This window comes from Salvelinus fontinalis, chromosome 21 (genome assembly GCF_029448725.1).
Source record: "Salvelinus fontinalis isolate EN_2023a chromosome 21, ASM2944872v1, whole genome shotgun sequence".
NCBI lineage: Eukaryota > Metazoa > Chordata > Actinopteri > Salmoniformes > Salmonidae > Salvelinus > Salvelinus fontinalis.
Window position 1 is genome coordinate 44,525,527 of NC_074685.1, and position 15,796 is coordinate 44,541,322.

The following is a 15,796-nucleotide window of genomic DNA, read 5'->3' on the forward strand; positions in this document are numbered from 1 at the left end:
TCAACACAGATGAACCATATACGGTGATAGAAAAAATATATATACAATATACACGTACCCTGACAGTTTATTAGGTACACCACCCCGTTCACGCTCCTACAGACAGTGAGTCACGTGGCCGTGGCTTGTTATATAAAGCAGGCAGACAGGCATCGAGGCATTCAGTTACTGTTAGATTGAACGTTAGAATGGGCAAAACGTGTGACCTGTGTGACTTTGAGTGTGGTTTGATTGTCGGTGCCAGGCGCACCGGATCCAGTATCTCAGAAATGGCCGCCCTCCTGGACTTTTCACGTACAACCTTGTCTAGGGTTTACTGATAATGGTACGACAAACAAAAAACATCCAGTCAGCTTGTTGATGAGAGGTCGAAGGAGAATGACAAGAATCGTGCAAGCCAACAGGCGTGCCACAAACAGACAGATAACGACGCAGTACAACAGTGGTGTGCAGAGCGACATTTCAGAACGCACAACTCGTCAATCCTTGTCATGGATGGGCTATTGCAGCAGAGGACCACACCGGGTTCTACTCCTAAGCTAAAAACAAGAAGAAGCAGCTCCAGTGGACACGCGATCACCAACACTGGAAAATTGAGGAGTAGAAAAACATCTCCTGATCTGATAAATCTCGGTTCCTGTTGCATCATGCTCAGTCAGGATTTGGCGTAAGTAACATCAGTCCATGGACCCATCCTGCCTGGTGTCACAGGCTGGTGTACTGATGTGTGGAATGTTTTACTGGCACACGTTAGGTCCCTTGATACCAATTGAGTAACAAACATGTCCAACACTTTGTAGAATGCATGTCCTGAAGAATTCAGGCTCTTCTGGAGGCAAGAAGGGTGTACCTAATAAACTGGCCGGTTTATTTATGATTTTTTTTAAATATATTAAATGTAGTTGTATTGTATTGGAATATAGGGTTTGTCTGTGTGACAAGGTACAGCAAGGCAGGGGAAAAGCACACTGTGTCAAACAAAGATTCAAAACATAAGTTTAATGAAAGTAGTCATCCTTTTGCACCAGTGAATGCAGAAGTATCAGATGTTTGGGGAAAGAGCGAGCAGGACCGTTGATGCAGCCTGAATGCTAACATCTTGACTCAGGTCTTCTGTTGCTGTGCCATCATGTGCCCATACATATAGGTGTGTTTGAAGCACAATCAACTATGAAATAAAATAAGGCTAGTTTTTTCTCAATTTCCGCATGAATGACGTGCCCGAAGTAAACTACCTGTTGCTCAGGCACTGAAGCCAGGATATGTATATAAATGTTACCATTGGAAATAAAACACTTTTAAGTTTGTACAAATGTTAAAATGATGTAGGAGAATATAACACAATAGATTTGGTAGGAGAAAATCCAAAGAAAAACCAACCAGAATTTTTTTTCGAGAGAGACCATCCTCTTACAATGGCAAGTATAAAGGCACACTCAATTCTAGCTCCCAGGATGCAATTCCTATGGCTTCCACAGGGTTTCAGCAGTCTAAGAAATATCAGTTTTAGTACAGGGACACAGTCTTGAAAATTCCTGTTTGCCCGCGCCATGAAGAAAGGATGCACCTGCAAAAATCAGTTTCCTATTGAACATAGTTCTTTCCATAAGAAATATTATGGTTTGATTACATTTTAGGGTATCTGAGGTGTAAATAGAAACGTATTTTGACTTGTTGAAACACAGTTTAGGGGTAGATTTTCAGATTCCTTTCTCTGCATGTTGAACGAGTGGATTACTCAAATCGATGGCGCCAACTAAACAGACTTTTTGGGATATAAAGAACAATTTTACCTAACAAAACAACACTACGTGTTATAGCTGGAACCCTTTGGATGACAAATCAGAGGAAGATTTTCAAAAAGTAAGTGAATATTTAATCGCTCTTTGTGAATTTATGAAACCTGTGCCGGTGAAAAAATATTTTTATATGGGGCGCCGTCCTCAAACAATAGCATGGCATGTTTTCACTGTAATAGCTAATGTAAATCAGACAGTGCAGTTAGATTAACAAGAATTTAAGCTTTCAACCGATATAAGACACTTGTATGTACCTAAATGGTTAATATTTATAATTTTTATGATTATTTATTTGAACTGTGCGCCCTCCAGTTTCATCGGAAGTTGTCCTGCTATACCCTTTTGCACTGAATCTCTGTTAATGACCTTAATTATCAATTCCTCAATCCATGTGTTACAAAAACAATTAACTAGCCTATTAATATTGTTGCATTCGCTAAGTCTAGGGGTCTTAGGCCTAGTTAACTGGTCTGTAACCCTCCATATAATAACACAATGCTTTATTAGCTGGAGTGTTAGTTGGAGAGATCTTGCCAGAGTTTCGGCACTTGTCCCATTCTGTTGTTGACAACTACTGACTGTCTGTCCATATGGAGGAGCTGTGAAACTCTTAGGCAATGAAGGACGTGTACTCTCCCAAAGGTCAGGTCTAAATACATCCACTGACAGAGAGACAAGGACAGTTACAGCCGCTAAGAAAGCTATTCTCTCTCACAGTCATTGCTTTCTATGGCCTCATCTGTCTCCCTCCATGTCGCTACTCCCTCTCTTTCTACTGTATCTCTTCCACTCTGTCATTATTCCCCCAAGTTTTTTTCCCACTGTTGGTGTCCACAATGGAGATCTTAGTACCCTTCTCTCTCATTTCTATTGGTTTCTGTTTAACACAACCAGGGCTCTATTTGAACAAACCTAACTCAATGGTAAATCTTAGCACTGGCAGTAGCACAAAAGGTTCGGGAGTGTGTCAGGAATATTTTTGCTATTTTCACAACCAGAATTATGGGCGCAGTAGTTGGCGATGGTGAGAAAGGGCTGGGTTTTGAAGAATAAATAAGTTGAAGGTGTGTCGAGACTTGACCCCTCACTGGCCAATTAGAACGTGCTCCATGGCTAAATATGTGGTTGCTTCAGGTTGTGTATTTACAGTCTTTGATAGATTGCATGAAATGTTAGTCCGTTATAACTCAGTTTGTTAAATAGCCTACAGAAACAAAATGTCGGCCTAGCCCATATTTGCTAAATATGTTGAACATGTTTATGAACAGTAATTGCATGGCTTCAATATCGAAATACATTGTAAACATAGCATTTGCACTGATTTAGGCCTACCGTAAAATGCATTATGTCTGAGCCAAACGTTGGCAATAAGTAGGATTACATTCACTATTGATGAGACTTAAAAAGACAGTGAATAAATTGTATCAAATTGGAATAAAACGAAACAACCACTTGTTTTAAACAGGCTATGTCTAAATACAGTTACAGGAACCATATTTGCTCCCAGTGGGCATATAATAAGTACGAATATGGAAGGTTTTACACACATCCAAACTTTTCACAGGAGCTGGAAAAAGATCCAATATAAAGAGAAAGGAGAAATGTCCACTCACTGCTACTGCTCCCAAATATATATATATATATATATATATATATATATATATGTATATATATATAGTTATAGCTTTCCATCGGCTGTAAAGGTGTGCGTAACTGGTGGCAGGGAAGTCATACGCAGGAGAGCAGAACTAGGTAATAGCCGGAGCTGTTTAATTTCAAAACCAACGGCATAAACAAATAACCAACATGGGTACAAAACCCGACGCGCACCAGTAAACACGTGCACAAGCTATACACAAGTATAGCCTCATCAGCCAAAACCTCCCCTAACCCGAGCGACGCCAAGTCCTATGGGACTCCCGATCACAGCCGGTTGTGATACAGCCCGGGCTCGAACTTACAAGTGGATTCAGCACCACAGACATCGATCGGAATTCCCGCGATTTGACAAGTCCAACAGAGGAAAGTGGAAAATGCATTCTTTGACGAAATGATAAACGGAAAACAATAAGCAGTCTTTTTAATAACTTGATGTTCTGACATAGGCTTCTTACAGTCACTGACACCTTTTATGCAATGGGCATAATGAGTCCAAACTTTTCACAGAAGCTGGACAAAAACAATGTCCGATATGAATAAAAAAGGGGAATGTCTGTTGACTGTTTTCTGCTTGTGATATTTTCATAAAACATTGGTGATTTACATATGGCTACGGTGTTGGCGCCTGATGTAGAAATGAATGTCATAACCAACTGATTAACCGCTAGGACCAGCTTTTGGTCGGTCTTAAACATGTTTTTAAGGACACACCTCAAAAATGCAGCCCTCAATCTCTCAACTATCTGTTCTATCCTAATACTTCTCTCCCTGCCTCTTTCTTTCTCAGCTCTATCAGTTTCTAACCCTCTCTGCCAAGTTCTTTCACTCTCTATCCTTCGCTCTCTCCCCTCAGTAGCTCCTGACTGTCTCTTGATTGCCCCAGAAGTGGCGTCAGAGCTACTTGGGTTTGTTTCATGGGAGAACCTATCGATTTCCCCAAATGTGTCTTTGGCCTTGGACAAATTGACCCTTGCTTAGAGAATGAGGATAGTTGAGACTAGCATAGTTGTATTACTTACTGCTGTGTGGAGCTAAAGTTTGAGTTTAGCTAGAGTTTTGGCCTAAAAGTCTCTTCTTTGGCTCGTATGAGCATTTTAGTGAAGACTTGTTTACAGTTGAGTTTCTGCAGATATTACAGATCTTTTTAAACAAAAACTTTCTGAGCAAATTGTTCAACAACAACGGATGAGAAGGATGAATCTTCCCTCGCCACAAGTTTCTCAACTTCAAGTGTCAGTTGTTTTCCAGCCACTGGTGCATAGAATCCCCTCTACTTACAAACTCAAACAGGAAAAAAACAAGTGTAACTTTTATAAAGCTTAGCACTGCATTAAGAAACAAATGAATGGTTGGCCAAGTACTTGTTCAGTTAAGCATGTGTTAATCTGCAATGCATTGGATTGGAAGGGGATTCCCATAACACAGAATGCATGCATTCTCTCACCAACACAATGAAACAGTCCCATGCATGGTGTACTCAGAGGTACCACACACAGTGGAGGAGTCGGGTGGCAGCTTCTCGATAGATACCCCAGGAAGGCGTGCTCTTAAGCGGGCATTAGTGCAGGGAGAAGCAGGGTAGGGTAAGGGAGAGAGGGGTAGGAGGCATCAGCTAATTTACAATAAACAGAGGGACCAGTGTCTTTCAGTCCTGGAGATCTAGACAGGGTGTGCAGGTTTTTATTCTAGCCCTTCACTAATACATCTGATTCAACAGTGCTCGAACAACCCCGGAGGGCCCAAGGACCAGGGTTGAACAACACTGCCTCAGAAGGTTCCTCCCAAAGGAAACATACCCTCTTCGATAGTCATTGGGCTCGCTGAAGAACCGTCCCATTTCACGCATGGTTTTTGTCGCTCGTGGTCTCATAATGGCTCCTGAGGTTTGCGGTCTGTCGAGCATGTGTGTGTGTGTGTGTGTGTGTGTGTGTCTGAGTGTGTGTATATGAGCGCAGGCGCAAGTTATGCCTAGTTAACTGAGCGCCCTATCACAACTGACACACAGAAAGGTCGATGTTCCATGGGAAGCGTAGTGCCACTCTCACACCCCGCTATCAGACATGGCTAGTATGGAATGTGCTACAAATAAAGCTGGCTAAACTTAGCTCCCCTGACGCTCTTGACTCCCGTACTGCAAATTAAATATCACTATCAAAGTGTTCATTCAGCATAAAAGTATGTTTTCCCCCCTTAAACAGGAATTGTCTGTAAGTATTGCAAAAAGAAGTTGAAAGTAGCCTGGATGTAGTAAGCCAGACTGTTCAAGTAATCGACAAGGACAGATCATTTTCAACAATGGTGAATTGGCTATGAAGCAACAACACACTGACAACGGGCTATGTTGAAAGTGCCGAATCACTTTTAGGTCGTCCATCCTCAACTCTTTCAGGCCGCTGGAGACATATCAGTTACATGTTATGATGGCATCACCTGATAGCGCTCCTCCTTCTCTTTCTGCATATCGGGTGGGATTATAGTGGAAGCTCATGACAGAGCTCCCATAGGCCTTTGCATTATGCATAAAGGGGGTGTCGAGTTACGGCGAGTGAGCAAACGAGCCTCCTCCGAGCCAAATTAAAACCCCTTTGAAGACCGTTGCTCATTTTGTAGAAAAGCCACAGTCACCTTCTCAATTTCAGTTTGTCTTGCAGATTGTATCGTCATTCATTCATTTGTGCTCATCACAATTGTAGTTTTGGTTCTGATAATGTAATGGCTTTAGATTTACTGTAACATCTAGCCCTATCTGCTGACACACTGATGACTACACTTTTCACTTTTGTGGATGTTAGTCAAAATAAAACTGAGTTTAACATATGTAGGTATCTTGCATCTTAATGTATTTATAAGAATTCTGAATAAATGAACGAATGAATGTCCAGCGTACAAAAGCATCAAAGCGCCTAGCTCTGGTACAACGCGCTAGTGCTCCTTCCTCAACTACTTAGTAGAATAGTTGAGAAAGACATACTGGACCAGAACTACGAAATGCCTACTATTACAATGACTTCAACTCCGTTCAAAATAGGAGATGGAGAAAGTGGTAAACAAATGATCAGGATAGGGTTGGAGTAGGGGGAAGTTTCTAACGCTGCTTCTTTACATGCCATGCAGTCTTCGTAAAACAAAGATGAAGCATCACACATGTTAGATGAGACAACGATGTTCTGAGACCCAGAGACTAGGCCTAATCTCGAGTCTAAACCCATAAAACAGACTTTGATCCATCCCTTCATGCCATGTCATTGGGATGTTCCACTGCAATTGTCCACAGGGGTGGAAAGATCTACCAGAGTGCACCACTAGGGAAGGATTTGGGGGGTGAGATTTTAATGCCCAGAATACTAAACCATGTCTTTAACTCTCTAAACCGTCAGCCTCTCTCTGGCTGTGAGTGTCAATCAAATTTAGGGAGACAGATTTCCTGAATTCTCATTCAATCTGGTAATTTGTTTGTATTTTTGTACCATTCTGCGCATTAAAGAGGAGGATGTATTGGATACACGTGCGTCTAACGTGATTGGTCTGTGATGTGAGGTGTGAGCAGCAAGGCAGAGACAGGCACAGCATTCCTCCGTAATAGCATGGTCAGCGCGTGCTGTTAGTGTGTGTGGTGGGGGCTAACACTTTAGCAGACGCCTCCGTCATAAGGCCTTCATAACACTGTCATAACATGACATAATGATACCGTCATTAAACAAGCCTTTGACGTGGCAGACGAGCCATGACAGCTGTCCTCTTATGAAAACTGAGCTTTTGCCCTTTGTCACCAAAACAACGTTGCATGGGAGAGCTAGCAAACTAGCTAGCTGGCTAGCTTTGTTTTTCCCAAACCGGTTCTTGGGGACCCCAAGCTATTTCACACATTTTTTCAGCTACAACACTAGCACACCTGAATCAGATATGTTTTTTCTTGAATAGACCAAAAATGTGCGACAGCTGGGGTCCTTGACAAACAGGCTGGGTAACATTGGGATTACATAGCTAGTTTTCCTAAACAACAGTTTGTGTTACGACTGTCAATAGTCAGGTGTCAAAATATGAACATGGTAGGGACTGTGTCATAACCATGGCAGTGCATTGGCCCTTATGAAGAAGGGGTGAAACTAAGTGTTAGCGACTGGAGTTGGTCCGCAGGGCCTCACTTACTGTCCACTAATGACGGGCTCAGACCGTCGCGAGGTCAGGCCTGGCCTCTGCAGGTGGTTATTCCTATCGATAAGAACACAAAATGGAGGACACTGAGCGAGTCAGTTTTGTTGTGTCATTCAGGGTCTCTGTCTTGCGTCATTTCAACATCTTTTGCCCAGTTTATCCCCCTGGGAGGTCAGATAGTCTGATGAATGACTTTCTGTCCAGATGGTCTTAGATAAGGTCAGTATGACACCAGCGGAGTTAGACCTCGGTGCAACAGAGGAGTCAGGAAGACGGGGCCTAGTTTGTACTCTGTCACCTTTCACAAAGAGGATGCAGTGACATAAATAGCCAATGTGCATCCTCATATGGAATAAACTGAGAAACAGAAGGCAACATTGAGAGCAGCACTGTGGAAGGTTAAGACAAACATGTAGGATACATATATTTAGACACAAGCAAGGATGACTTCAGTCCACTGTCTGTCTCTCAACAGAGAGAGGACAACATGACTTCAGTCCACTGTGTCTCTCAACAGAGAGAGGACAACATGACTTCAGTCCACTGTGTCTCTCAACAGAGAGAGGACAACATGACTTCAGTCCACTGTCTGTCTCTCAACAGAGAGAGGACAACATGACTTCAGTCCACTGTCTGTCTCTCAACAGAGAGAGGACAACATGACTTCAGTTCACTGTCTGTCTCTCAACAGAGAGAGGACAACATGACTTCAGTCCACTGTCTGTCTCTCAACAGAGAGAGGACAACATGACTTCAGTCCACTGTGTCTCTCAACAGAGAGAGGACAACATGACTTCAGTCCACTGTGTCTCTCAACAGAGAGAGGACAACATGACTTCAGTCCACTGTCTGTCTCTCAACAGAGAGAGGACAACATGACTTCAGTCCACTGTCTGTCTCTCAACAGAGAGAGGACAACATGACTTCAGTTCACTGTCTGTCTCTCAACAGAGAGAGGACAACATGACTTCAGTCCACTGTCTGTCTCTCAACAGAGAGAGGACAACATGACTTCAGTCCACTGTGTCTCTCAACAGAGAGAGGACAACATGACTTCAGTCCACTGTGTCTCTCAACAGAGAGAGGACAACATGACTTCAGTCCACTGTCTGTCTCTCAACAGAGAGAGGACAACATGACTTCAGTCCACTGTCTGTCTCTCAACAGAGAGAGGACAACATGACTTCAGTTCACTGTCTGTCTCTCAACAGAGAGAGGACAACATGACTTCAGTCCACTGTCTGTCTCTCAACAGAGAGAGGACAACATGACTTCAGTCCACTGTGTCTCTCAACAGAGAGAGGACAACATGACTTCAGTCCACTGTGTCTCTCAACAGAGAGAGGACAACATGACTTCAGTCCACTGTGTCTCTCAACAGAGAGAGGACAACATGACTTCAGTCCACTGTCTGTCTCTCAACAGAGAGAGGACAACATGACTTCAGTCCACTGTCTGTCTCTCAACAGAGAGAGGACAACATGACTTCAGTCCACTGTCTGTCTCTCAACAGAGAGAGGACAACATGACTTCAGTCCACTGTGTCTCTCAACAGAGAGAGGACAACATGACTTCAGTCCACTGTCTGTCTCTCAACAGAGAGAGGACAACATGACTTCAGTCCACTGTCTGTCTCTCAACAGAGAGAGGACAACATAACTTCAGTCCACTGTCTGTCTCTCAACAGAGAGAGGACAACATGACTTCAGTCCACTGTGTCTCTCAACAGAGAGAGGACAACATGACTTCAGTCCACTGTCTGTCTCTCAACAGAGAGAGGACAACATGACTTCAGTCCACTGTGTCTCTCAACAGAGAGAGGACAACATGACTTCAGTCCACTGTCTGTCTCTCAACAGAGAGAGGACAACATGACTTCAGTCCACTGTCTGTCTCTCAACAGAGAGAGGACAACATGACTTCAGTCCACTGTGTCTCTCAACAGAGAGAGGACAACATGACTTCAGTCCACTGTCTGTCTCTCAACAGAGAGAGGACAACATGACTTCAGTCCACTGTGTCTCTCAACAGAGAGAGGACAACATGACTTCAGTCCACTGTCTGTCTCTCAACAGAGAGAGGACAACATGAATTCAGTCCACTGTCTGTCTCTCAACAGAGAGAGGACAACATGACTTCAGTCCACTGTGTCTCTCAACAGAGAGAGGACAACATGACTTCAGTCCACTGTCTGTCTCTCAACAGAGAGAGGACAACATGACTTCAGTCCACTGTGTCTCTCAACAGAGAGAGGACAACATGACTTCAGTCCACTGTCTGTCTCTCAACAGAGAGAGGACAACATGACTTCAGTCCACTGTCTGTCTCTCAACAGAGAGAGGACAACATGACTTCAGTCCACTGTGTCTCTCAACAGAGAGAGGACAACATGACTTCAGTCCACTGTCTGTCTCTCAACAGAGAGAGGACAACATGACTTCAGTCCACTGTGTCTCTCAACAGAGAGAGGACAACATGACTTCAGTCCACTGTCTGTCTCTCAACAGAGAGAGGACAACATGACTTCAGTCTACTGTTTGATCCTCCTGATGGAAGGACAACATGGAGGACAACCCTGGTTCTGAGTACCTCTGGTACTGCAGGATGTCGTTCTAACCAGGCACCACACCTGTCTCTACTAATTACCTCACCAACTGAGAAGATCCATTAATTGATAAATTAAATTGGATACATTTCACCAACATGGTATTCCATGTCTAAAGCGAAACTAAAGCGAAACTTTAGGTACCTCCGGCACATCAGGACCAGAGTTGTTTACTCCCTGCTCCAGGGGCTCCACAGTTTCTCAATGTCATTTCCCATAAGAAACCCTCTGATTAAAGAGGGGTGACTGAGTCAAAAGTTTATTATAGCTAAGTTTACACAGTCAGACCAATTCTGATGTTTTATTTACTAATTGGTCTTTTCACCAAGCAGATCAGCTCTTTTGCCAGTAATTGAGCCAAATATCAGAATTGTGCTACCTGTGAAAACACAGCCTATGACTCCCGAGGGCATATTCTGGAACATTTATTGCAATGACTGATTATGTGCCGAGGTCAACAAGGTCAAAGTCATGCTGTGTAGAAGACAGAGAGAGGGCCTGGTGCCCTGGTTTGTAATGTCTGTTTAAATACCATGATGACTAGTGGGAACAGACTCATGATACTTCCTGGGAAAAGAGTCTCGTATGAGATGTACTACTTCAGATGAAAGTCACTAGTCCAGATTACAGGCCACAAAAATCCCATTTGGAGGACCATTATTTTTAGCCATTCAATAATAGCTTCTTACAAATATTTGAACTTGGGAGGGATTAGTTTGTATTACATTTGTATGGAAAATTCAGCCACAGGTCACCTACTCGGTACATATTGGTGGGCCGATGAGTGATTTACAATCGAGGCATCTGAATAACAGGCTCCTTACTTCAGGGTAGTTTAGTAAGTTTAGTAGTGAATATTTTCCAATACTTTCGACCTGACCTGATCTCAACAAACTCTCTGGGAGACAAAATGGAACATAACATTCAAGTCATGTTTAGGGAGCACCAAATCCACTTTCGCTTTCAATTTAAGAATTTCATATCGATCATTTAATTTAGTTTCAATCACTGTTAAAGACCACTCTTTGACTTACCATAACATAACACCATGTATATTGTCCTGATGGAAACATATGCTTGTTCTAACATCTTTAGAACAATTGTTCAGATTAGGGATGTCAATGGTTAACCAGTTAGCTCGATAGCTCATTAGCCAGCCAAAATAAATTAGCCAGCTAAGATTATCAGTTTAATGGTTATAATGTGTATTATTAGAGAAAGTCACAATCAACAATGGTTTAGAAAGGGAGAAGAAGTACAAGAGATATGTAGGATTTGCGCTCACATGTCACTGGCGATGGAGGAGTTTCTGGACATGGACTTGGGTGACAGGTCGTAGTCCGAGTCCGAGCGGTAGAGGAAGGACTCTCTCCGCTGACTGTGGACAAAGTTGGCCTGCAGGACGAGCCCTGACCCTGGACTGGCCATGGGGTCCAGGGGGCTGCGTCCCGATGATGTGCCATTGTCAACATCGAAGCTACGGAGAGACAGAGAGATTAATTGTTAGAAGAGAGGTTTTCACATTCCCAATCCCAAAATGTGCTTTTGCTCATTAGCGTTGGAAGATGTACCCATTTTGGCCCAATGAGGTAATTTATGGACAATATTTCTGGAGAGTACCCCCAGAGGTAAAAGTTCCTTATTGAACCACATAAGTATAGTCTCTGTAAAACTACATGAGTATAGCCTCTGTAGAACTACCTGAGTATAGCCTCTGTAGAACTACCTGAGTATAGCCTCTGTAGAACTACCTGAGTATAGCCTCTGTAGAACTACCTGAGTATAGCCTCTGTAGAACTACCTGAGTATAGCCTCTGTAGAACTACCTGAGTATAGCCTCTGTAGAACTACCTGAGTATAGCCTCTGTAGAACTACCTGAGTATAGCCTCTGTAGAACTAGCTGAGTATAGCCTCTGTAGAACTACCTGAGTATAGCCTCTGTAGATCAACCTGAGTATAGCCTCTGTAGAACTACATGAGTATAGCCTCTGTAGAACTACATGAGTATAGTCTCTGTAGAACTACCTGAGTATAGTCTCTGTAGAACTACCTGAGTATATCCTCTGTAGAACTACCTGAGTATAGCCTCTATAGAACTACCTGAGTATAGCCTCTGTAGAACTACCTGAGTATAGCCTCTGTAGAACTACCTGAGTATAGCCTCTGTAGATCTACCTGAGTATAGCCTATGTGGAACTACCTGAGTATAGTCTCTGTACAACTACCTGAGTATATCCTCTGTACAACTACCTGAGTATAGCCTCTGTAGATCAACCTGAGTATAGCCTCTGTAGAACTACATGAGTATAGCCTCTGTAGAACTACATGAGTATAGCCTCTGTAGATCTACCTGAGTATAGTCTCTGTAGAACTACCTGAGTATAGCCTCTGTAGAACTACCTGAGTATAGCCTCTGTAGAACTACCTGAGTATAGCCTCTGTAGATCTACCTGAGTATAGCCTATGTGGAACTACCTGAGTATAGTCTCTGTAGAACTACCTGAGTATAGCCTCTGTAGAACTACCTGAGTATAGCCTCTGTAGATCTACCTGAGTATAGCCTATGTGGAACTACCTGAGTATAGTCTCTGTAGAACTACATGAGTATAGCCTCTGTAGATCTACCTGAGTATCGCCTCTGTAGATCTACCTGAGTATAGTCTCTGTAGAACTACCTGAGTATAGCCTCTGTAGAACTACATGAGTATAGTCTCTGTAGAACTACATGAGTATAGTCTCTGTAGATCTACCTGAGTATATCCTCTGTAGATCTACCTGAGTATAGCCTCTGTAGATCTACCTGAGTATAGTCTCTGTAGATCTACATGAGTATAGCCTCTGTAGAACTACCTGAGTATAGCCTCTGTAGAACTACATGAGTATAGTCTCTGTAGATCTACCTGAGTATAGCCTCTGTAGAACTACATGAGTATAGCCTCTGTAGAACTACCTGAGTATAGCCTCTGTAGATCTACCTGAGTATAGCCTCTGTATATCTACCTGAGTATAGTCTCTGTACAACTACCTGAGTATAGCCTCTGTAGAACTACATGAGTATAGCCTCTGTACAACTACCTGAGTATAGTCTCTGTAGGACTACCTGAGTATAGCCTCTGTAGATCTACCTGAGTATAGTCTCTGTAGAACTCCCTGAGTATAGTCTCTGTAGATCTACCTGAGTATAGTCTCTGTAGATCTACCTGAGTATAGTCTCTGTAGATCTACCTGAGTATAGCCTCTGTAGAACTACATGAGTATAGCCTCTGTAGAACTACCTGAGTATAGCCTCTTTAGAACTACATGAGTATAGCCTCTGTACAACTACATGAGTATAGCCTCTGTAGAACTACCTGAGTATAGCCTCTGTATATCTACCTGAGTATAGCCTCTGTATATCTACCTGAGTATAGTCTCTGTACAACTACCTGAGTATAGCCTCTGTAGAACTACCTGAGTATATCCTCTGTAGAACTACCTGAGTATAGCCTCTATAGAACTACCTGAGTATAGCCTCTGTAGAACTACCTGAGTATAGCCTCTGTAGAACTACCTGAGTATAGCCTCTGTAGATCTACCTGAGTATAGCCTATGTGGAACTACCTGAGTATAGTCTCTGTACAACTACCTGAGTATATCCTCTGTACAACTACCTGAGTATTGTCTCTGTAGAACTATCTGAGTATAGCCTCTGTAGATCAACCTGAGTATGGTCTCTGTAGGACTACCTGAGTATGGTCTCTGTAGGACTACCTGAGTATAGTCTCTGTGGAACTACCTGAGTATAGCCTCTGTAGAACTACATGAGTATAGCCTCTGTAGATCTACCTGAGTATCGCTTCTGTAGATCTACCTGAGTATAGCCTCTGTAGATCTACCTGAGTATAGTCTCTGTAGATCTACATGAGTATAGCCTCTGTAGAACTACCTGAGTATAGTCTCTGTACAACTACCTGAGTATAGTCTCTGTACAACTACCTGAGTATAGCCTCTGTAGAACTACCTGAGTATAGTCTCTGTACAACTACCTGAGTATAGCCTCTGTACAACTACCTGAGTATAGCCTCTGTAGAACTACATGAGTATAGCCTCTGTAGAACTACATGAGTATAGCCTCTGTAGAACTACCTGAGTATAGCCTCTGTAGAACTACATGAGTATAGCCTCTGTAGAACTACATGAGTATAGCCTCTGTACAACTACCTGAGTATAGTCTCTGTAGGACTACCTGAGTATAGCCTCTGTATATCTACCTGAGTATAGTCTCTGTAGAACTCCCTGAGTATAGTCTCTGTAGATCTACCTGAGTATAGTCTCTGTAGATCTACCTGAGTATAGCCTCTGTAGAACTACATGAGTATAGCCTCTGTACAACTACCTGAGTATAGCCTCTGTAGAACTACCTCAGTATAGCCTCTGTAGGACTACCTGAGTATAGCCTCTGTAGAACTACATGAGTATAGCCTCTGTAGAACTACCTGAGTATAGCCTCTGTAGATCTACCTGAGTATAGCCTCTGTAGATCTACCTGAGTATAGTCTCTGTAGATCTACCTGAGTATAGCCTCTGTAGAACTACATGAGTATAGCCTCTATAGAACTACCTGAGTATAGCCTCTGTACAACTACCCAAGTATAGCCTCTGTAGAACTACCTGAGTATAGCCTCTGTAGATCTACCTGAGTATAGCCTCTGTAGATCTACCTGAGTATAGCCTCTGTAGATCTACCTGAGTATAGCCTCTGTAGATCTACCTGAGTATAGCCTCTGTAGATCTACCTGAGTATAGCCTCTGTAGATCTACCTGAGTATAGCCTCTGTAGATCTACCTGAGTATAGCCTCTGTAGAACTACCCGAGTACAGTCTCTGTAGATCTACCTGAGTATGGTCTCTGTAGAACTACCTGAGTATAGCCTCTGTAGAACTAGCTGAGTATAGCCTCTGTAGAACTAGCTGAGTATGGTCTCTGTAGAACTACCTGAGTATAGCCTCTGTAGAACTACCTGAGTATAGCCTCTGTAGAACTACCTGAGTATAGCCTCTGTAGAACTACATGAGTATAGCCTCTATAGGACTACCTGAGTATAGTCTCTGTAGAACTACCTGAGTATAGCCTCTGTAGAACTAGCTGAGTATAGCCTCTGTAGAACTACATGAGTATAGCCTCTGTAGAACTACCTCAGTATAGCCTCTGTGGAACTACCTGAGTATAGCCTCTGTAGAACTACCTGAGTATGGTCTCTGTAGAACTACCTGAGTATAGCCTCTATAGAACTACCCGAGTATAGCCTCTGTAGAACTACCTCAGTATAGCCTCTGTGGAACTACCTGAGTATAGCCTCTGTAGAACTAGCTGAGTATAGCCTCTGTTGATCTACCTGAGTATAGCCCTGTAGAACTACCTGAGTACAGTCTATATAGAACTGCGTTGTGATAATATGCAACACAGGTCAGGAAACTGACTTTAGGAGACTAGTGTGTAGGTGTGGAATCTCCAGACACATAGACACAGGTGAGTTAACTAGCACAGCTAATTAGGCTGGTTAGTCAAGCTACAATGATGCCGTTGTCCTCCTGCTC

At 42.9% G+C, this 15,796-nt stretch overlaps 1 protein-coding gene across 7 annotated transcripts in view; it reads right to left on the minus strand.

Moving 5' to 3' along the window:
- The window catches only part of LOC129818988 (cAMP-specific 3',5'-cyclic phosphodiesterase 4D-like), a 325,770-nt gene that overhangs the window by 59,630 nt on the left and 250,344 nt on the right, over positions 1-15,796 (minus strand). For 4 of the 7 annotated variants that reach the window (XM_055875412.1, XM_055875413.1, XM_055875411.1 and 1 more), the window contains exons 2-3: positions 11,504-11,695; positions 7,608-7,670 (exon numbers count right to left, since the gene is read on the minus strand). In XM_055875412.1, coding sequence (XP_055731387.1) covers positions 7,608-7,670; positions 11,504-11,695 — 255 coding nt within the window. The remainder of the gene's footprint in view (positions 1-7,607; positions 7,671-11,503; positions 11,696-15,796) is intronic. The other 3 variants (XM_055875416.1, XM_055875417.1, XM_055875415.1) reach the window with 1 other exon arrangement.